Raw genomic sequence first — 22601 nt, forward strand, 5'->3', positions numbered from 1 at the left:
GACATCATCCAATCAGTAGGCATGGATATGGGACATCATCCAATCAGTAGGCATGGATATGGGACATCGTCCAATCAGTAGGCATGGATCTGGGACATCATCCAATCAGTAGGCATGGATCTGGGACATGTGTATGATTAGCTTTATACTTCAAAGAGGCCTGAAAATAGGTGTTTTCTAAGCAAACACATTAGCATGGCTGCATTGTGTGGTGGTCCACCTGCCTTTATGCATTGTACCGTACACTGTGCCTATATGAGCTCTCATTGTGCCTTTTAGGTTATTATTGCCTTGAGGCTGATGTTCAACACCTGCCTTTATGCATTGTACCGTACACTGTGCCTATATGAGCTCTCATTGTGCCTTTCAGGTTATTATTGCCTTGTGGCTGATGTTCAACACCTGCCTTTATGCATTGTACCGTACACTGTGCCTATATGAGCTCTCATTGTGCCTTTTAGGTTATTATTGCCTTGTGGCTGATGTTCAACACCTGCCTTTATGCATTGTACCGTACACTGTGCCTATATGAGCTCTCATTGTGCCTTTCAGGTTATTATTGCCTTGTGGCTGATGTTCAACACCTGCCTTTATGCATTGTACCGTACACTGTGCCTATATGAGCCCTCATTGTGCCTTTCAGGTTATTATTGCCTTGAGGCTGATGTTCAACACCTGCCTTTTAACTGGATATGAAATGCATAGGAACATCTTTATCTATGGTTGATGTATTAAATCCTGTATTCTAAAAATATTATACAGTCTGCTTGTATACCCAGTAAAATGTTTAGTCACTCACATGGAAGCTCAACCCGTATTGCCCTGGGCCCTGCATGTGACAAAGCAAATGGTTATAGTGATAAAATGATATGGTAAAAAGCATACTTTGTCTCAGAAATGCAAATGCAGACATGAGTTATGTTGAGGTCACCGCTGCCTGCCATGGTGCATAGAGAAACAGGTAATGGCCTAACCGCAAATCCTAAACAAGATCAATTCATTTTACTGTTGGGGGAGAGTGCCCATACAGACATTTATTGAATAAAAGCTCAATACATAGAAACAAAGATAAAGTAAAGAGGAAACCCGATGCCAGAAATGTTTTGTTAGCTTAGAGTCCACTGGCTGCTTCTGTTGTCTGTTTCGATGCAGCCAACTTCAAATGAAGAATACCGTCAGTGTGCTTAATCAATGCAGTAGAACACGACATTAAACTCATTGTGTGTGTGTGTGTGTGTGTGTGACAGGTTTCTGCAGGACAGTGGTTAATCAGTTCCTTATTCCTGAACCTAACGTCTCATTTGGAACAATGGTCCTTACTTGAGGAGAATCCTGATAGGTTGATGTTCGTCCTCCAGGAGTCACAATGAACAACCAGGGTTGACATTGTCCTGTCAGGGCAGAGGGACGTCCTAAAATGTACACAGGAAGGGATATTTATAACTTTATGAATACCTCCATTTTAAAGGGATCGTTCATTCAAATCACAAATGACATGTATGTTTCCTTACCTTATATCAGTCTAATGTTCTAGTCCAGGACAGAGGGCAATCCACTCATTGGGTTTCCTCCTCCTATGGCTGCGGTCCCTGTACAGGGATCAAAATCAGCGGAAATTCCAGAGCGCCAACTAATAGTACTCGATACATTTCAAACTTTCATTAAAACACACGTGCAAGGTACACTCGCTGTGAATCTAGCCAACGTGTCAGATTTTTAAAATGCTTTTCGGTGAAAGCATGAGAAGCTATTATCTGATAGCATGCAACCCCCGAAATACCCAAAGGGGACGTAAACAAAGTAATTAACGTAGCCGGCGCTACACAAAACGCAGAAATAAAATATAAAACATTCATTTCCTTTGACGAGCTTCTTTGTTGGCACTCCTATATGTCCCATAAACATCACAATTGGGTCTTTTTTTTCCGATTAAATCGGTCCATGTATACCCAAAATGTCCATTTATGAACACCGTAAGATCCAGGAAAAAACTCTATGTTTCAAAACACAACGTCATTTTTGTAAATTAAAAAGGTTGCCTATAAACTTTGACAAAACACTTCAAACTACTTTTGTAATCCAACTTTAGGTATTAGTAAACAATAATAATCGATCAAATTGATCACGGGGCGATCTGTATTCAATAGCAGCAAGTCTTGAAATCATGGTTCATATTCTCCCTTTCATAACTTCCTCCGGTGTACTCAACGACAGGAAGTGCCTATTTCCCATTTGACCAAGGATTAACTTCAACACAATTCCCAACACTGGCGAAATCGTGTGGAAGCTGTAGGAACTGTAAACCGGACGCTATCTCTTTTCCCTTGCCATAGACAATACTGGCGGATTGATATTTTTTGTGTGTTTTTTGTGAACAGTTTTCCTTGGGATTTTGCCTCCTACACACGTTCTGTTATAGTCACAGACATGATTTAACCAGTTTTATAAACTTCAGAGTGTTTTCTATCCACACATACTAATCATATGCATATACTATATTCCTGGCATGACTAGCAGGACTATGAAATTTTGCGTGATTTTTAACAAAAAGCTGCGAAAATTCGCAGCCTCTTTAAGAGCTTTTCTGTAATGGACACCTGTTAAGAATAAAATCGTGACGTATCACGGAGAACATTTTAAATCTAACCCTCCATCATTCCTTCAATTCTGAACAGTTTCCCAGGCCCTGCCGATGAAAAACATCCCCACAGCATGATGCTGCCACCACCATGCTTCACTTTGGGGATTGTGTTCTCGGGGTGACGAGAGGTGTTGGGCTTGTACCAGACATAGCATTTTCCTTGATTGCCAAAAAGCTCAGTTTTAGTCTCATCTGACCAGAGTACCTTCTTCCATATGTTTGGGGAGTCTACCACATGCCTTTTGGTGAACACCAAATGTGTTTGCAATGGCTTTTTAATGGCCATTCTTCCGTAAATCCCAGCTCTGTGGAGTGTATGGCTTAAAGTGGTCCTATGGACAGATACTCCAATCTCCGCTGTGGAGCTTTGCAGCTCCTTCAGGATTATCTTTGGTTTCTTTGTTGCCTCTCTGATTAATGCCCTCCTTGCCTGGTCCGTGCGTTTTGGTGGGCGGCCCTCTCTTGGCAGGTTTGTTGTGGTGCCATATTCTTTCCATTTTTTAATAATGGATTTAATGGTGCTCCGTGGGATGTTAAAAGTTTCTGATATTTTTTTATAACCCAATCCTGATCTGTACTTCTCCACAACTTTGTCCCTGACCTGTTTGGCACGCTCCTTGGTCTTCATGGTGTCACTGGCTTGGTGGTGCTTCTTGCTTAGTGGTGTTGCAGACTCAGAAAAGGTGTATATATACTGAGATCATGTGACAGATCATGTGCCACTTAGATTGCACACATGTGGACTTTATTTATCTAATTATGTGACTTCTGAAGGTAATTGGTTGCACCAGATCTTATCTAGGGGCTTCAGAGCAAAGGGGGTGAATACATATGCACACACCACTTTTCCATTTTTTATATTTTAGTATTTTTTGAAACAAGTCATTTTTTTCATTTCACTTCACCACAATTTGGACTATTTTGTGTATGTCCATTGCATGAAATAAAAATAAAAATCCATTTTAATTACAGGTTGTAATGCAACAAAATAGGAAAAATGCCAAGCGGGGTGAATACTTTTGCAAGGCACTGTAATGGGTAAATCACCAACGGTTCAGCGTCACTGTGCCTTCTAATTTAAATTTAACACAGAAAATGTCTGTGGGAAAATGTCTGTCTATCACATACAGCTTTGAATCAAATCAGTGCTATAACGTTGTAACCTCATCTAGCATTTGACCCCTAGTGTAGCTAGCAACCGGCACTCATTTAGTTTAATGTGTCAGAAGTCATTATCAGATCGTGTATCTCTCCATCATGATCGTTTTCCCACGGAGCACTGGGGCTGATCTCTATAGGAACTGTTGGAATGATGTTCAAGATGGATTTCAGTTAGGTAAGATGATACAAAGAGCAAAGCACTGCATGACTGACATTAAAAACAACATGTGTCTCTGTGCTGTTCATCTGTCTTCCCAAGAACTAATGGTACATAAAGCCTTGTCTGAGCCGGAATGGACCACAGGGCAGAATCCTGTCTCCTGTTTCTGTAGCATTAGGCAGCTTGGACAAGACACTAATAATAACACAGGTGAAAAACCCTGTCAATAAACCGATACGACTGCTAAAAGAATGGAAGTAATTTAGGCAGAGCGTGTTGTGAATCACTGATTGTATAACTCACTCTTAACTCTCATTGAACCTGATTCTGAATTAAAAGGTCTCCGAAAGGGTTAATATTTGATTTGACAGTTAGCAGTTACATTCACCTCAATGAACTGTACATGTTTTGTCTGGGTTAGAAATCCTATGACAATAAGCAACGTCTTATTTTCCTGGAACTTTCCAGCTGGGATGCAGCTATGCAGCAGTGTCCAACCTCAACAAGCTCATCAAATATGAAATGTATGAAGAAAAGTGGGCTGTGCATTATTCAAGAGGGCCACCACATGCCTTCTCCAATTTCCAGTCTATTTCACTTGTCCTCTCCATTTTGACTGCTTGTTTACCAATTCCATTCAGGTCTATACTCTTAGAAAAGAGGGTTCCAAAATGGTTGTTTGGCTGTCTCCATAGGAGAACCCTTTTTGGTTCCAGGTAGAACTCTTTTGGGTCCCATGTAGAACCCTATGTGAAAAGTGTTTTACATGAAATCGAGAAATCATGAAACCAAAAAGGGTTCTTCAAAGGTCTCTCCTATGGGGAGAAACGAATGACCATTTTAGGTTCTAGATAGCCGACACTCTCAGGAAGAAAGGTGCTAAAACATACATGGTATAGTAAAGAAAAATGTAATTGGATAATTGTATTCCTTTTCAGTAAAATAAATGAACAGGTACCACAGCTGTTCTGTAACCCAGCAGTGAAGGGCTCTGTCTCAATCATCTCTCCTTCCTCACAAGTGTGCACATGTTCACTACTTCCCAACAAATCTAAAATCATTGGATTAGCGGAGACATGGGTGAGCATGAGTTTCCACCATATTTCATATACTACCAGTCATTTCCTTTCAAGCCAGCGAAGGGTAGATAACAAGTGCAGCTTTGGGAGTAAGAAGAGATCATTGGGACTTTGCCATGCAACTGTTACTTTAAATGTCCACCTGCTTCTTTCACAGACTGCAAAGTTTAAAAAGTAACTAACGAACATCAATAATGTTGTACATTTCCATTGACATGCAGCAGACATCCCCATTCAGTCACTCTCATCCTTTTTAATGACTTTTCTCCGTTTCTCCGTACGTGCCAAGTCTAGGCTTACAATAAGAATAAAAACGAATGCAATTTGATTTAATGAGCATAATTACTTATGTGAAAGGTGTAAGATAATAGAATTTCTCGAGGAGATAATGTAAAAGAGGAGAGCTGACATTTTAGTGTCCTCTTAGCAGCATGGAGGATATGACCGGAATGATTAACTGTAATTTAGCAGGAGTGATCTCAGACTTTTATCAATCTGAATTATCACGCAACTGAAGGCAATATACAACTTCTCTGATAGAAAATGCCTGTGTGGCATCGATATTACTCAAACATTTATTCTAGTGTCCAAAAAGTGAGTGTAAATAGTATAATTTTAGTTATAAAGTCAGTCTCGTTCAAAACTGAGTTGTGTAAGTGAGTTCGTCATGACTTGAGGGTTGGGTTTTTGATTTCGACAATGCTCACTTGATTACTTGCATAGGATACACAGTTGCGATCTCTCCAATTTTACGCAGAACACACAGACAGTGAGATAAACCTGCCGAACACAGCAGCGGAACAAACTGTTTTTTACATAAGACAACATACCACACATTGTTTAACTTGAGAAATAGTGCACCAAACACCTTAGCTACTGTACATATACAACTAAAACCTCCTCAGCAAAAACTTCAAAAGTAATTACAGATTTCTTGTGTTATCTTAAATTCATTCTGACTACTTTGAGGAAGTGACATTGGCTTTGTTCCTATGGTGTCTCATGGGGGACACACATCAATAACTGCCACATCAAACCACAACCCCAAAGACTGAAATCAAATGTTTCTTAATGAGCAAGAGAGAAACATGTGGAGTCGATACATTCAGTCCAATGATGTTTCCTGTATAATCCCTGAATTGCTTATGCTATATATTAGCCAATGAGAGGCTTTGAAACCACCAGCCATATTAGAACTCGATAAGCAGTCCTCTATAAGAATTAATGGAATTCTACAGTATTTCAATTAAATGTTTCAAGAACAAAATTACATGTATTTAAGTATTGTTTTGTTGTAGTGGGGACATTTAAAAAAAAATGTTTAGCTCTCATAATTTAATTCAAAAGCATGTTTTAAAGCTTCTGTAATAGAATAAATGTGTCAAAAACAAATGTAGACATTAATAAATGCATTTTTATAGATTCCAAAATTTTTTTTAGAATGGTGGCAGAGTGCCAAGATGGAGGCACGGTGGCTTCAAATAGGCCATGGGATTCTCTAGAAACAGGCACTTCGATACAGCAACGACCGGAAGTTACTTTGTGTAGCAGATCAGGAAAACATTTTCGCTGACTCTAACCCTTTTCCTAACCTTAACCTAATTCTCCTTACCTGCTACAACAACAAAAAACACTTCTAGTCATAGCTGTATGGAAGTGGCATGTTTTTAAAGGGATACTACAACATTTTTCAACATCATATGAATCTCCAGCACCACCCCAACATCAACGTATGTTAAAATGGCATGTTTCTATGATTTGTAGTAAACAAGATAGAGGAAGATAAGTGTTTCCAATGACATCATCGGTGTGCATCATGTCATTTTGACCAGTTGTGAGAAGGCATGGCCTACTGACTGCCTACTAATTGGTTGATGATATCATTGGAAACATATCTTTATTATTACAAACAATAGAAATGCGCCATTTTCACATATGTTGATGTTGGAGTGGTGCTGGAGATGAATTTGACGTCATGAGGGCCCTATGCCATACATTTAGATAGACATCGCCTCATTGTATCTGTCCCATTATGGCGTCTGTGAGAGCATGGGCAGCGCCATTGAGGCCCCTCCATTTTGAAGTATTCAATGTTCTTCTTCTATTACCTCAATGAGTTGGCAAACAAACTGAAAGGGTGCACACTGCTACCTAGAGTGTGTTGTTTGAACAGTTATAAAGCCAAGGTTAGTGATTCACTTCCATCTACAGATTCACTGCCATCTATTGATTCACTGCCATCAACAGATTCACTGCCATCTACAAATTCACTGCCATCTACAGATTCACTGCCATCTACAGATTCACTGCCATCTACAGATTCACTGCCATCTACAAATTCACTGCCATCTACAGATTCACTGCCATCTACAGATTCACTGCCATCTACCGATTCACTGCCATCTACAGATTCACTGCCATCTACAGATTCACTGCCATCCATCTGCCATCTACGATTCACTGCCATCAACAGATTCACTGCCATCTACAGATTCACTGCCATCTACACGATTCACTGCCATCTACAGATTCACTGCCATCAATTCAGCCATTACAGACTGCCATCAAAGATTCACTGCCATCCATTCACTGCCATCAGATTCACTGCCATCTACAAATTCACTGCCATCTACCGACAGCCATCTACAGATTCACTGCCATCTACATCATACAGATTCACTGCCATCTACAGATTCACTGCCATCAACAGATTCACTGCCATCTACAGATTCACTGCCATCTACAGATTCACTGCCATCTACAAATTCACTGCCATCTACAGATTCACTGCCATCTACAGATTCACTGCCATCTACAGATTCACTGCCATCTACAGATTCACTGCCATCTACAAATTCACTGCCATCTACAGATTCACTGCCATCTACCTATTCACTGCCATCTACCGATTCACTGCCATCTACAGATTCACTGCCATCTATTCACTGCCAGCCATTCGCCACTGCCATCTACAGACAGATGCCATCTACCGATCACTGCCATCTACAGCAATCACTGCCATCATGCCATCTACAGATTCTGCCATCTACAAATTCACTGCCATCTACCATCTGCCATCTAAGATTCACTGCCATCTACAGATTCACTGCCATCTACAGATTCACTGCCATCTACCGATTCACTGCCATCTACATTCTGCCATCTACCGATTCACTGCCATCTACAGATTCACTGCCATCTACCGATTCACTGCCATCTACCGATTCACTGCCATCTACCGATTCACTGCCATCTACAGATTCACTGCCATCTACAGATTCACTGCCATCAACAGATTCACTGCCATCTACATATTCACTGTCATCTACAGATTCACTGCCATCTAGTTATGGATTTTTTTCCTCACAAGTATAATTTATTACTGTTCCTTCCTGCTGAACTGGATGGAATTATATGATTCTTCCTCAACCCATAGGAAGTCCCACCCAGTTGACTACTTCAAAATGGTGTAAGTCCTCAATGGCGCTGCCCATACTACAACAGACTTTTGAGTCCTATATCAATCTCTGTGGTCTGGGCCTACTGCTTGCCTCCATTTTTCCCCCAAACAAATTGACTCATTGTTTGTTACAAAGTACAAACCTGTACAGTATATCTTTTGTTTCCCTCGTCCTAATTGTAAACGACCTAAACTGTTGTTATGGAAGATTTGACACTGTCGATTTTAAAGACGAATGTAAACAAATACGTGAGAGCATCTCCAAATCCTCTCCTGTCCAGATAACAGAGAACGAGGAGGCCTCATGCTTGTCAAATTCTTAGCCACACAATGCACCAGGCCCAGGAGGACTACAGGGCAAAGTACTGAAGTTCTGCGCCGACCAGGTCAAGGGAGTCTTCACACGACTGTTCACCTCCTGCTGAGCACCTGCACAGTGCCAAACTCCTGGAAGGTGTCGACCATAAGAAGCAGTGGTGTAAAGAACTTAAGTAAAAATACTTTAAAGTACTATTTAAGTAGTTTTTGGGGTATCTGAAATGTACTTTATTATTTACATCAGATGTGGACAGCTATTGTAAACAGACCAATAACTGTCAAGAATGGTGCTGTCAAGAATGGTGCTGGTCAAGTGCCCTTCACATCAATGTGGAAAAGACAAAGGATCTGATCATCAATTGAAACAACTTACCAGTGTCCCAATCATGCTCTCTGAACGACCAACCAGTGGAGGTGGTTGAGTGTTTCAAATACCTAGGGACACAAATTGCTAACAACCTGAGTTTTACAGAGAATTCAGACTGTATTTTTTTTAAAGCAAGCCAGTACCTGTTTTTAATTAGGAAAATGAAGGGGTTTGGGGTCAGCCTGAATGTTCTGGAGAGGGTGTACAGCAGCTTGGTGGAGAGCATCCTCAAGTTCAATATGACAGTCTGGTATGGTAATCTGAGCGTGAGGAGCAAAACCAAACTGACAAGAATAGTAAACACAGCCAGCAAAGTAATTGGTCGACCACAGGCACATTTGAGCAGTCTGTTCCACAAGACAAACAAAAAGAAGGCAGTGGTTGTCGTTGGCGACTACTCCCACCCTTTACACCCTCAGGTTGAGAAGCTTCAGAATGCCCATGGCCAAGAATCATGTGTTCAAACATTCATTTGTTCCTTGTGCTGTTGGACTACTAAATGCCAAGTACATTGTATCTGTATATGTACTGATCTATCTAGTGCAGTTGGAACAGTGATCGGTTGTGAGTGAATGTATTAATGTCCTCTATGTTGTTAGTGTTTGCAACATGATGGACTGACTGGTTTAAATGTGTCTGATGTGAGACTGTCTGTGTCTGTGATCCTTTTAATGGAAGGTGATTCCAGAGAAACATGTCCATCCTGGATGGACATTTTTATTCTATTCTATTCTATGTACATCTCATTAACTATGTTATCCCTAGTCCTAATTCAAACATGTATATCTCATTAACTATGTTATCCCTAGTCCTAATTCAAACATGTATATCTCATTAACTATGTTATCCCTAGTCCAAATTCAGTTATCCCTAGTCCTAATTCAAACATGTATATCTCATTAACATGTCCTAATTCAAACATGTATATCTCATTAACTATGTTATCAAACATGTATATCCTATGTTATCCCTAGTCCTAATTCAGACATGTATATCTCATTAACTATGTTATCCCTAGTCCAAATTCAGACATGTATATCTATTAACTATGTTATCCCTCATTAACAGACATGTATATCTCATTAACTATGTCCTAATTCAAACATGTATATCTCATTAACTATGTTATCCCTAGTCCTAATTCAGACATGTATATCTCATTAACTATGTTATTAACTAATTCAAACATGTTATTAACTATGTTATCCCTAGTCCTAATTCAAACATGTATATCTCATTAACTATGTTATCCCTAGTCCTAATTCAAACATGTATATCTCATTAACTATGTTATCCCTAGTCCTAATTCAAACATGTATATCTCATTAACTATGTTATCCCTAGTCCTAATTCAAACCATTAACTATGTTACATGTATATCTCATTAACTATGTTATCCCTAGTCCTAATTCAGACATGTATATCTCATTAACTATGTTATCCCTGTCCTAATTCAAACATGTATATCTCATTAACTATGTTATCCCTAGTCCTAATTCAAACATGTATATCTCATTAACTATGTTATCCCTAGTCCTAATTCAAACATGTATATCTCATTAACTATGTTATCCCTAGTCCTAATTCAAACATGTATTCATTAACTATGTTATCCCTAGTCCTAATTCAAACATGTATATCTCATTAACTATGTTATCCCTAGTCCTAATTATATAGTCCTAATTCAAACATGTATATCTCATTAACTATGTTATCCCTAGTCCTAATTCAGACATGTATATCTCATTAACTATGTTATCCCTAGTCCTAATTCAGACATGTCCTAATTCAAACATGTATATCTCATTAACTATGTTATCTAGTCCTAATTAGTATATCCATTAATTCAGTCCTAATTCAAACATGTATATATTATTAACTATGTTATCCCTAGTCCTAATTCAAACATGTATATCTCATTAACTATGTTATCCCAGTCCTAATTCAAACATGTATATCATTAACATTAACTAATTCAAACATGTTATCATTAACCTAGTCCTAATTCAAACATGTATATCTCATTAACTATGTTATCCCATTAAGTCCTAATTCAAACATGTATATCATTAACATTAACTAATTCAAACATGTATATCTCATTAACTATGTCCTAATTCAAACATGTATATCTCATTAACTATGTTATCCCTAGTCCTAATTCAGTCCTAATTCAAACATGTATATCTCATTAACTATGTTATCCCTAGTCCTAATTCAAACATGTATATCTCATTAACATGTATATCTCATTAACTATGTTATCCCTAGTCCTAATTCAAACATGTATATCTCATTAACTATGTTATCCCTAGTCCTAATTCAAACATGTATATCTCTATTAACTAATTCAAACATGTTATCCCTATGTTAGTCCTAATTCAAACATGTATATCTCATTAACATTAACTATGTATATCCCTAATTGTCCTAATTCAGTATATCTCATTAACATGTTATATCCTAATTCAAACATTATATCTCATTAACTATGTTATCCCTAGTCCTAATTCAAACATGTATATCTCATTAACTATGTTATCCCTCATCCTAATTCAAACATGTATATCTCATTAACTATGTTATCCCTTGTCCTAATTCAGGCATGTATATCTCATTAACTATGTTATCCCTAGTCCTAATTCAAACATGTATATTCATTAACTATGTTATCCCTCATCCTAATTCAGACATGTATATCTCATTAACTATGTTATCCCTATCCTAATTCAAACATATATCCCTAGTCCTAATTCATTAACTATGTTATCCCTAGTCCTAATTCAAACATGTATATATTAACTATTAACTATGTTATCCCTATGTTATCCCATCCTAATTCAGACATGTATATCTCATTAACTATGTTATCCCTAGTCCTAATTCAAACATGTATATCTCATTAACTATGTTATCCCTAGTCCTAATTCAGACATGTATATATTCAGACATGTATATCTCATTAACTATGTTATCCCTAGTCCTAATTCCTAATTCAAACATGTATATCCTAATTTATTAACTATGTTATGTCCTAATTCATGTATATCTCATTAACCTAGTCCTAATTCAGACATGTATATCTCATTAACTATGTTATCCCTAGTCCTAATTCAAACATGTATATCTCATTAACTATGTTATCCCTAGTCCTAATTCAGTATATCTCATTAACATGTCAAACATATATTATTAACTATGTTATCCCTAGTCCTAATTCAAACATGTATATCTCATTAACTATGTTATCCCTAGTCCTAATTCAGACATGTATATCAAACATGTATATTATTAACTATGTTATCCCTAGTCCTAATTCAGACATGTATATCTCATTAACTATGTTATCCCTAGTCCTAATTCATGTATATCTCATTAACATGTATATCTAATTCAAACATTAACATTAATGTTATCCCTAATTCAAACATGTATATCTCCTAATTCAGTCCTAATTCAAACATGTATATCTCATTAACTATGTTATCTAGTCCTAATTCAAACATGTCATTAACTAATTCAAACATGTATATCTCATTAACTATGTTAATCCTAATTCAAACATGTATATCCTAATTCAAACATGTATATCTCATTAACTATGTCCTAATTCAAACATGTATATCTCTAATTAACTATGTTATCCCTAGTCCTAATTCAAACATGTATATCTCATTAACTATGTTATCCCTAGTCCTAATTCTAGACATGTTATATCCTAATTCAAACATGTATATCTCATTAACTATGTTATCCCTAGTCCTAATTCAAACATGTCCTAATTCAAACATGATATATCTCATTAACTATGTTATCCCTAGTCCTAATTCAGACATGTATATCTCATTAACTATGTTATCCCTAGTCCTAATTCAGACATGTATATCTATTAACTATGTTATCCCTAGTCCTAATTCAAACATGTATATCATTAACATTAACTAATTATGTTATCCCTAGTCCTAATTCAGACATGTATATCTCATTAACTATGTTATCCCTAGTCCTAATTCAAACATGTATATCATTCATTAACTATGTTATCCCTAGTCCTAATTCAAACATGTATATCTCATTAACTATGTTATCCCTAGTCCTAATTCAGACATGTATATCTCATTAACTATGTTATCCCTAATTCAAACATGTATATCCATTAAATTCAGACATGTATATCTCATTAACTATGTTATCCCTAGTCCTAATTCAGACATGTATATCTCATTAACTATGTTATCCCTAGTCCTAATTCATGACTATGTATATCTCATTAACTCATTAATGTTATCCCTAGTCCTAATTCAGACATGTATATCTCATTAACTATGTTATCCCTAGTATCATGTATATCTCATTAACTATGTTATAGTCCTAATTCAGACATGTATATCTCATTAACTATGTTATCCCTAGTCCTAATTCAGACATGTATATCTCATTAACTATGTTATCCCTAGTCCTAATTCAGACATGTTATATCCTAATTCAAACATGTATTAACTATGTTATCCCTAGTCCTAATTCAGACATGTATATCATTCATTAACTAATTCAAACATGTTATCTCATTAACTATGTTAGTCCTAATTCAAAGACATGTATATCTCATTAACTATGTTATCCCTAGTCCTAATTCAGACATGTATATATCATTAACTATGTTATCCCTAGTCCTAATTCAAACATGTATATATTATTAACTATGTTATCCCTAGTCCTAATTCAAACATGTATATCTCATTAACTATGTTATCCCTCGTCCTAATTCAAACATGTATATCTCATTAACTATGTTATCCCTAGTCCTAATTCAGACATGTATATCTCATTAACTATGACATGTATATCTCATTAACTATGTTATCCCTAGTCCTAATTCAAACATGTAATATATCTCATTAACTATGTTATCCCTAGTCCTAATTCAGACATGTATATCTCATTAACTATGTTATCCCTAGTCCTAAGTCCTAATTCAGGCATGTATATCTCATTAACTATGTTATCCCTAGTCCTAATTCAAACATGTATATATTATTAACTATGTTATCCCTAGTCCTAATTCAGACATGTATATCTCATTAACTATGTTATCCCTAGTCCTAATTCAAACATGTATATATTATTAACTAATTCTAAAACATGTATATCTCATTAACTATGTTATCCCTAGTCCTAATTCAGACATGTATATCTCATTAACTATGTTATCCCTAGTCCTAATTCAGACATGTATATATTATTAACTATGTTATCCCTAGTCCTAATTCAGACATGTATATCTCATTAACTATGTTATCCCTAGTCCTAATTCAAACATGAATCATAATGTTTATGGCATCATAAGGAAGGAAAATTTTGTGGATATATTGAAGCTACATCTCAAGACACCACTTAGGAAGTTAATGCTTGGTCACAAATGGGTCTTACAAATGGACAATGATCCCAAGCGTACATCCAAATTTGTGGCAAAATGGCTTAAGGACAATAAAGTCAAGGTATTGGAGTGACCATCACAAAGCCCTGACCTCAATCCTATAGAACATTTGGCTTTACCCACAGGTTTCACACCTTTTCTTATTTGCAGTCTAAATAAATACCACTTATTTTGCACCTGATCTACTGGCTTGGGCTCCACACCAACTAAACATTTTTTATTTAACCTTTATTGATAGGCAAGTCAGTTAACACATTCTTATTTACAATGACGGCCTACACCGTCCAAACCCGGAGACGCTGGGCCAATTGTGCGCCGACCTATGAGACTCCCAATCACGGCCGATTGTGATACAGCCCGGATTTAAAACAGGGTGTCTGTAGTGACCTCTCTAGCACTGAGATGCAGTGCCTTAGACCGCTGCACCACTTGGGAGCCCCAGGCTACCGGGTTCACTATCTTATCAGACTCGAAATGACCAGATCATTCATTACCAGAGTGAAAATTAAAATGTAGCTACACTGGAGCTTTGGACTAAACCAATTTAACACCCAATAGAAGTTTCTAATATTTAGTAATGGAATATCGGTGATTAAGAGGTCAGGATTTAAATGGGTGTCACTCAGCTAAAACTTGACAGATAAACTCTCTCGCCAAGACAGATACATTTCCTTGATCGTTTTCAGTCCCAAATGAATGCTACGTTCCAGCCTAGAACGCAGGGACACCATGAAGGGCAAGACATCCTTCAACAACATGAACATTCTAATCTGAAATGACTGGAGGGTCTCATTAAATTACCATGGTTTACGTCCCAATTGGCAGTGCACTAGCCTGTACTTTTGCACTACAGCCCTGGTCAAAGGTACTGCGCATATTGGGAATAGGGTGACATTTGGGATGGGCACCACAAAACTGCAACACTCATTGCACTCATGCTTTGCAAAATAGATAAGTGTTGTTTTTTTGCCTGTCTGAGCTTGGGAGGAAACATCCAAAAGACTGATTCAACAACCTCATTTAAAGAAGGCCAACTCAACAGTAGGTCTACTCTACCACATGATCATTGTAGCGTATCTATCTATCTGTCTGATGTGGTCTGTCTCTCTGTTTGGTAACTTTGTGTCCACTGCATCGCCCCTTCCGTGATGTCAATAGAAGCACATGGTCCGTGTTTGTTGCAGGAAGTGAAGATGGCGGACCAGTCGTTGCTATCTGAGTCTGCTCTCGGGTGGTCTATATTCGCCCTTGTATTTTTGGTAAGCACACTTAAGTCGCTGCAGAATCTCGAAATATTACCCTGTGTATGTACTGGATGACTTTCCTTTGGCCACAGTTGTCTTTGTCACGCTCTGTTCGCTACAGCTTTACGTAGCTAGCAATCTAGCTAGCTAACGTTAGCTAGTTTGACAGCTGTCATGGCTTAGTTAGCTAACGTTGTAGCTAACTCAGTTAGAGTTTAACTAACCTGCCTCTAATAGCCTCGCTAATACCATATCAATAGCTAACTGTTGTAGCTAATTAATTGGTTTACAGTGTTATAGTGACTCATTGTGGTTGTCATGGTCGTATCTATCAGTTTTACCAAGCAATGCTAGCTAGTTTAGAGTAGTTTGCATGAAGTTAGCTAGTTGCTAACATGTAGCTATTGGATCATGCCTGCTTCTAAGTTAAATGTCAAAGTTTAACTTGAAGTAGACTTCTCCTGCCTTATTTGTAAAGAATAACTAACTACATGCTAACTACATAACTAACAACATACATTATCAATTGTTAGTTAGCTAACTAGTTACAATACACAATGTCACATGACTGCAGACAGCTACATTTACAGAGGCGCTGCTGAACCTGCCTGCTTCAGTAATTTCCGTTTTCATATCAATCAGGAAGGCTTTGTACCTAGCTAGTGATTATAATAGCCAATATAGCTTAGAGAAATTTGTTTTTGCTCTTTTAGCTAACAAGCTGAAACACCAGATTGGTCTCTGAATTGCTCCCCCTCTCTATTTATTATGCAACGCAATCCTCTCAATGGGTCTTAGTTTAGATGCAAAGCTTGTGTCATTACCTGGCAAAACACGCAGGCGTGGGCTAGTGTTAATTGATCCGGTCTCTGGATGGCATCCCTTCAGGATCTGAGCAGCCAATGGGCTTTAGCAGTGTCCTCACAGTTTAGGACTAGGCACCGTGTGTGCCTGGAATACAACCTTGTGATTCTGGAGCTCCAGCACCATGTGTGTCCCAAATAACACCCTGTTCCCTGTGTGTCTGTGTGTCCCAAATAACACCCTGTTCCCCATGTGTCTGTGTGTCCCAAATAACACCCTGTTCCCTGTGTGTTGTGTGTCCCAAAATAACACCCTGTTCCCTATGTGTCTGTGTGTTCCAAATAACACCCTATTCCCTATGTGTCTGTGTGTCCCAAATAACACCCTGTTCCCTTTGGGTCCGTGTGTCCCAAATAACACCCTGTTCTATATGTAGTGCATTATTTTTGACTAGGGCCCATAGTGCACTGCGTTTGACCAGACCCCAATGGGGAATAGGGTGCCATTTGGGATGCAAGCCTGTGACTGTGCTGCTCTTTCTAACGAGTTGACAAACCATCATCACAACAACAACCCCATCTCTGATGTCCTTTTTAATTTTACATTGAAAAGGATTGATGATCAAATCCCATCTCAGTGGATGGGTCTTCATTGAAATGAAAAAGGGCTTTATTAGTGCAACCTGGCCTTAATGGCCATGTACTCTTAAAATCTCCACCCAGCACAGCCAGAAGAGGACTGGCCACACCTCAGAGCCTGGTTCCTAACCAGTACAGCCAGAAGAGGACTGGCCACACCTCAGAGCCTGTTTGCACTCTAACCAGTACAGCCCGAAGAGGACTGGCCACACCTCAGAGCCTGTTTGCACTCTAACCAGTACAGCCCGAAGAGGACTGGCCACACCTCAGAGCCTGGTTCCTCTCTACCCAGTACAGCCAGAAGAGGACTGGCCACCCCTCAGAGCCTGGTTCCTCTCTAACCAGTACAGCCAGAAGAGGACTGGCCACCCATCAGAGCCTGGTTCCTCTCTAGGTTTCTTCCTAGGTTCCTGCTTTTCTAGGGAGGTTTTCCTAGCCACCGTGCCTCTACATTTGCATTGCTTGCTGTTTGTGGTTTTAGGCTGGGTTTCTGTACAGCACTTTGTGACACCTGCTAATGTAAAAACGTATTTATAAATGGATTTTATTTGATAATGGCCTGCGTGAATAGGGTTGATGCGAGTGGCAATTAAAACAAGTTTTCAACAACACTTTTGCAAGGTAATTCATTTGTAGTGGTGAGATTTAATTTGTGAATATTGTAAATCGAAAACATCTGAGTCTCGCTGTTGGCTGCATTGGTGTCAGAAGTGGGATATCATAATGAGCCTACTTAGCTAAGAGTCATTACAATAACAATGAACTGTAAACACTCAGATGTTCTGACAGCTGATAACTTAACAATAACTTTAGGATATTTTATGTGATAACTCTAACCATTGTTTTTCCATCCACAGGTGATCCTGTCCTTCTGTTGGGTCTACATCAGGAAGTACCAGAGCCGCCAAGAGAGTGAGGTCATCTCAACCATCACTGCAATATGCGCATTGGCCATTGCACTGATAACCTCTGCACTTCTTCCAGTGGATATATTCCTAGTGTCTTACATGAAGCACCCCAACGGTACTTACAAGGTCTGTATTCAGCTGCTTCATAAGGCCTGAGACTTAGGCCTCTGTCAGTTAACACAATTTGAGTTCAATGATATAGCAGCTTATAATAGTAGCTCATGTTGTTGTCCATTTGAAACATAACAAGCCATTAGACCTACTCCTGGGCTAAAAAGCATGCTTGATGGATAATCTTTAGTCTGGGAAACCAGTCCTTAGTTTTCAACTCATTGTCAGAGACCAAGGAATATGTCTGCAAAGAGGTGATATTTGATGATTTACGCTAGTCAGATATCCTTGATGATTCAAGCATGACATGCTTGTGAACGATACTAGCCTGGGAGACGGTCTGTTTCTGCTCTCCTGACAACTCCTGATGGAACTGTCATGCCAAACATGTTTAGCTTGACAATGGAGTTGGCAAAAGCATGAACAGATCAGGGCTCTACTCTACCTTAAAGATGATGGTAATGACTGTAATAACTGACTACCAGGGGTCTACTCTACCTTAAAGATGATGGTAATGACTGTAATAACTGACTACCAGGGGTCTACTCTACCTTATTGATGATGGTAATGACTGTAATAACTGACTACCAGGGGTCTACTCTACCTTAAAGATGATGGTAATGACTGTAATAACTGACTACCAGGGGTCTACTCTACCTTAAAGATGATGGTAATGACTGTAATAACTGACTACCAGGGGTCTACTCTACCTTAAAGATGATGGTAATGACTGTAATAACTGACTACCAGGGGTCTACTCTACCTTAAAGATGATGGTAATGACTGTAATAACTGACTACCAGGGGTCTACTCTACCTTAAAGATGATGGTAATGACTGTAATAACTAACACTACCAGGGTTCTACTCTACCTTAAAGATGATGGTAATGACTGTAATAACTAACAGTACCAGGGGTCTACTCTACCTAAAAGATGATGGTAATGACTGTAATAACTGACTACCAGGGGTCTACTCTACCTTAAAGATGATGGTAATGACTGTAATAACTAACAGTACCAGTGGTCTACTCTACCTTAAAGATGATGGTAATGACTGTAATAACTGACTACCAGTGGTCTACTCTACCTTAAAGATGATGGTAATGACTGTAATAACTGACTACCAGGGGTCTACTCTACCTTAAAGATGATGGTAATGACTGTAATAACTGACTACCAGGGGTCTACTCTACCTTAAAGATGATGGTAATGACTGTAATAACTGACTACCAGGGGTCTACTCTACCTTAAAGATGATGGTAATGACTGTAATAACTGACTACCAGGGGTCTACTCTACCTTAAAGATGATGGTAATGACTGTAATAACTGACTACCAGTGGTCTACTCTACCTTAAAGATGATGGTAATGACTGTAATAACTGACTACCAGGGGTCTACTCTACCTTAAAGATGATGGTAATGACTGTAATAACTGACTACCAGGGGTCTACTCTACCTTAAAGATGATGGTAATGACTGTAATAACTGACTACCAGGGGTCTACTCTACCTTAAAGATGATGGTAATGACTGTAATAACTAACAGTACCAGTGGTCTACTCTACCTTAAAGATGATGGTAATGACTGTAATAACTGACTACCAGGGGTCTACTCTACCTTAAAGATGATGGTAATGACTGTAATAACTGACTACCAGGGGTCTACTCTACCTTAAAGATGATGGTAATGACTGTAATAACTGACTACCAGTGGTCTACTCTACCTTAAAGATGATGGTAATGACTGTAATAACTGACTACCAGTGGTCTACTCTACCTTAAATAGATTATGTTAATAACTGACTAGCAGTGGTCTACTCTACCTCAAAGAGATAATGGTAATGACTCTAATAACTGACTAGCAGTGGTCTAAAAAGAAAAAACAAGCCATGAGGTCGAAGCAATTGTCCGTAGACCTCAGAGACAGGATTATGTCGAGGCATAGGTCTGGGGAAGGATACCAAAACATGTCTACAGCATTGAAGGTCCACAAGAACAAAGTGGCCTCCATCATTCTTAAATGGAAGAAGTTTGGAACCACCAAGAATCTTCTCGAGCTGGCCGCCCGGCCAAATTGAGCAATCGGGGGAGAAGGGCCTTGGTCAGGGAGGTGACCAAGAACCCAATGGTCACTCTGCAAGAGCTCCAGAGTTCCTCTGTGGAGATAGTTGTCCTTCTGGAAGGTTCTCCCATCTCTGCATCACTCCTCCATAAAGGCCTTTATGGTAGAGTGGCCACTACTTAGTAAAAGACAGCCCCTTTGGAGTTTGCCAAATTACTCTCAGACCATGAGAAAGAAGATTCTCTGGTCTGATGAAACCAAGATTTGGCCTGAATGCCAAGTGTCACGTCTGGAGGAAACCTGGCACCATCTCTACGGTGAAGCATGGTGATGGCAGCATCATGCTGTGGGGATGTTTTTCAGTGGCAGGGACTGGGAGAGTAGTCAGGTTCGAGGGAAAAACGAACAGAGCAAAGTACAGAGAAATCCTTGATGAAAAAATACTCAGACTGGGGAGGTCCTGAGGATTTTGGAAGGCAAAGGTTCACCTTCCAACAGGACAACGACCCTGAGCACACAGCCAAGACAATGCAGGAGTGGCGTCAGCACTAATATCTGAACATCTCTGGAGAGACCTGAAAATAGCTGTGCAGCGATGCTCCCCATCTAACCTGACAGTGCTTGAGAGAATCTGCAGAGAAGAATGGGAGAAACCCCCCATATACAGGTGTGCCAAGCTTGTAGTGTCCTACCCAAGAAGATCTAAGGCTGTCATCGCTGCTGAAGGTGCTTCAACAAAATAGCCCTGTGACCGTTTTATCATAACCTGTGTCAAGTCACATCTTAGAATCTCTGCTACGTAAGTGACTAAATAAATACATCCAGTCTAATATACAGCTACTACTGAAATACCTAACCCCCTACTATAAAAGCAAGGCCAGTGATGCAACAGCCATATGTTTTTTTGTAAAACGAAGAGAGCAGAGATGGTTCATGATTGATGAATAAAGTAAGAAGACACATGATTAACATTATACCAGGGATAGTGTCATCATATAGGCACTACCGCTGGTATGTGAATCATATTTTATGACTCTTTTTCATGATATCCTTATCTTAATGAATCAAGATCTCTTTCTTTTTCCATAAAACAAATAGCCCTGTGGCCATTTCATCATAGTCCTAGCCTGACAAATAGTCCTAACGGCCGTTTCATCATAGTCCTAGCCTGGCAAATAGTCCTAACGGCCGTTTCATCATAGTCCTAGCCTGGCAAATAGTCCTAACGGCCGTTTCATCATAGTCCTAGCCTGGCAAATAGCCCTGTGCCCGTTTTCAGCATAGTCCTAGCCTGGCAAATAGCCCTGTGCCCGTTTTCAGCATAGTCCTAGCCTGGCAAATAGCCCTGTGCCCGTTTTCATCATAGTCTTAGCCTTGCAAATAGTCTTAGCGGCCGTTTCATCATAGTCCTAGCCTGGCTTTTATCGTTTAATATTACCTATGTCTCAGAAATCTCTGTGAATCTAGGATTATGGAATTATACACTAATGTTTAGCTGTATGTTTAGTTTGTGACTCCTTCATAAATAGCTTTGCAATCAATGTTGCTGTGAAGGTCTGTTTAGTGTTTTAATCTGTTCAGATGTTGTTGTGTAAGGTCTGTTTAGTGTTTTAATCTGTTCAGATGTTGTGTAAGGTCTGTTTAGTGTTTTAATCTGTTCAGATGTTGTTGTGTAAGGTCTGTTTAGTGTTTTAATGTGTTCAGATGTTGTTGTGTAAGGTCTGTTTAGTGTTTTAATCTGTTCAGATGTTGTTGTGTAAGGTCTGTTTAGTGTTTTAATATGTTCTGATGTTGTTGTGTAAGGTCTGTTTAGTGTTTTAATCTGTTCAGATGTTGTTGTGTAAGGTCTGTTTAGTGTTTTAATATGTTCTGATGTTGTTGTGTAAGGTCTGTTGTCTTTATTGTAATCAATGTCCTATTTCTTCTCAATACAGGAGTGGGCAGAAAACAATGAGACACGAGGCCAAATCGAAGACACTGTGCTGTATGCTTATTACTGTGAGTAGGATACTATTTGTATTCATATAGGCATGTTTATCAAGGCACAGTGCCAGCAAATCATTTTCTGTTTGCTAAACCTTTTGTTTACAGTCAAATATTTACCATTGATTTATGTTTGTACCCGTTGTGACTTTAGAACAAATCAACTAATTCCTGATTGGTAGAGAGTGATTTTGTATGGAGTGAGAATCTCTGTAGGAATAGATGGT

The 22601-nt window shown here is 38.7% G+C and overlaps 2 protein-coding genes across 3 annotated transcripts in view; one reads left to right on the forward strand and one right to left on the reverse strand.

Moving 5' to 3' along the window:
• The window catches only part of LOC135532655 (collagen alpha-1(XIX) chain), a 49990-nt gene extending 33166 nt beyond the window's left edge, over positions 1-16824 (reverse strand). Inside the window, exons 1-3 of one of the 2 annotated variants that reach the window (XM_064960119.1) lie at positions 16692-16824; positions 1512-1589; positions 1321-1412 (exon numbers count right to left, since the gene is read on the reverse strand). The gene's annotated coding sequence lies outside the window, so the exon portion shown is untranslated. The remainder of the gene's footprint in view (positions 1-1320; positions 1413-1511; positions 1590-16691) is intronic. The other variant, XM_064960121.1, reaches the window with a different exon arrangement.
• LOC135532652 (lysosomal cobalamin transport escort protein LMBD1-like) lies at positions 15775-22397 on the forward strand. The gene is made up of 3 exons (XM_064960118.1): positions 15775-15882; positions 18167-18343; positions 22326-22397. Exons 1-3 carry the CDS (start codon positions 15817-15819, stop codon positions 22395-22397), a joined length of 315 nt encoding a protein of 104 aa, XP_064816190.1. The 5' UTR covers positions 15775-15816.
• The last annotated feature ends 204 nt before the right edge of the window (positions 22398-22601 follow it).

This window comes from Oncorhynchus masou, unplaced genomic scaffold (assembly GCF_036934945.1).
Source record: "Oncorhynchus masou masou isolate Uvic2021 unplaced genomic scaffold, UVic_Omas_1.1 unplaced_scaffold_1971, whole genome shotgun sequence".
NCBI lineage: Eukaryota > Metazoa > Chordata > Actinopteri > Salmoniformes > Salmonidae > Oncorhynchus > Oncorhynchus masou.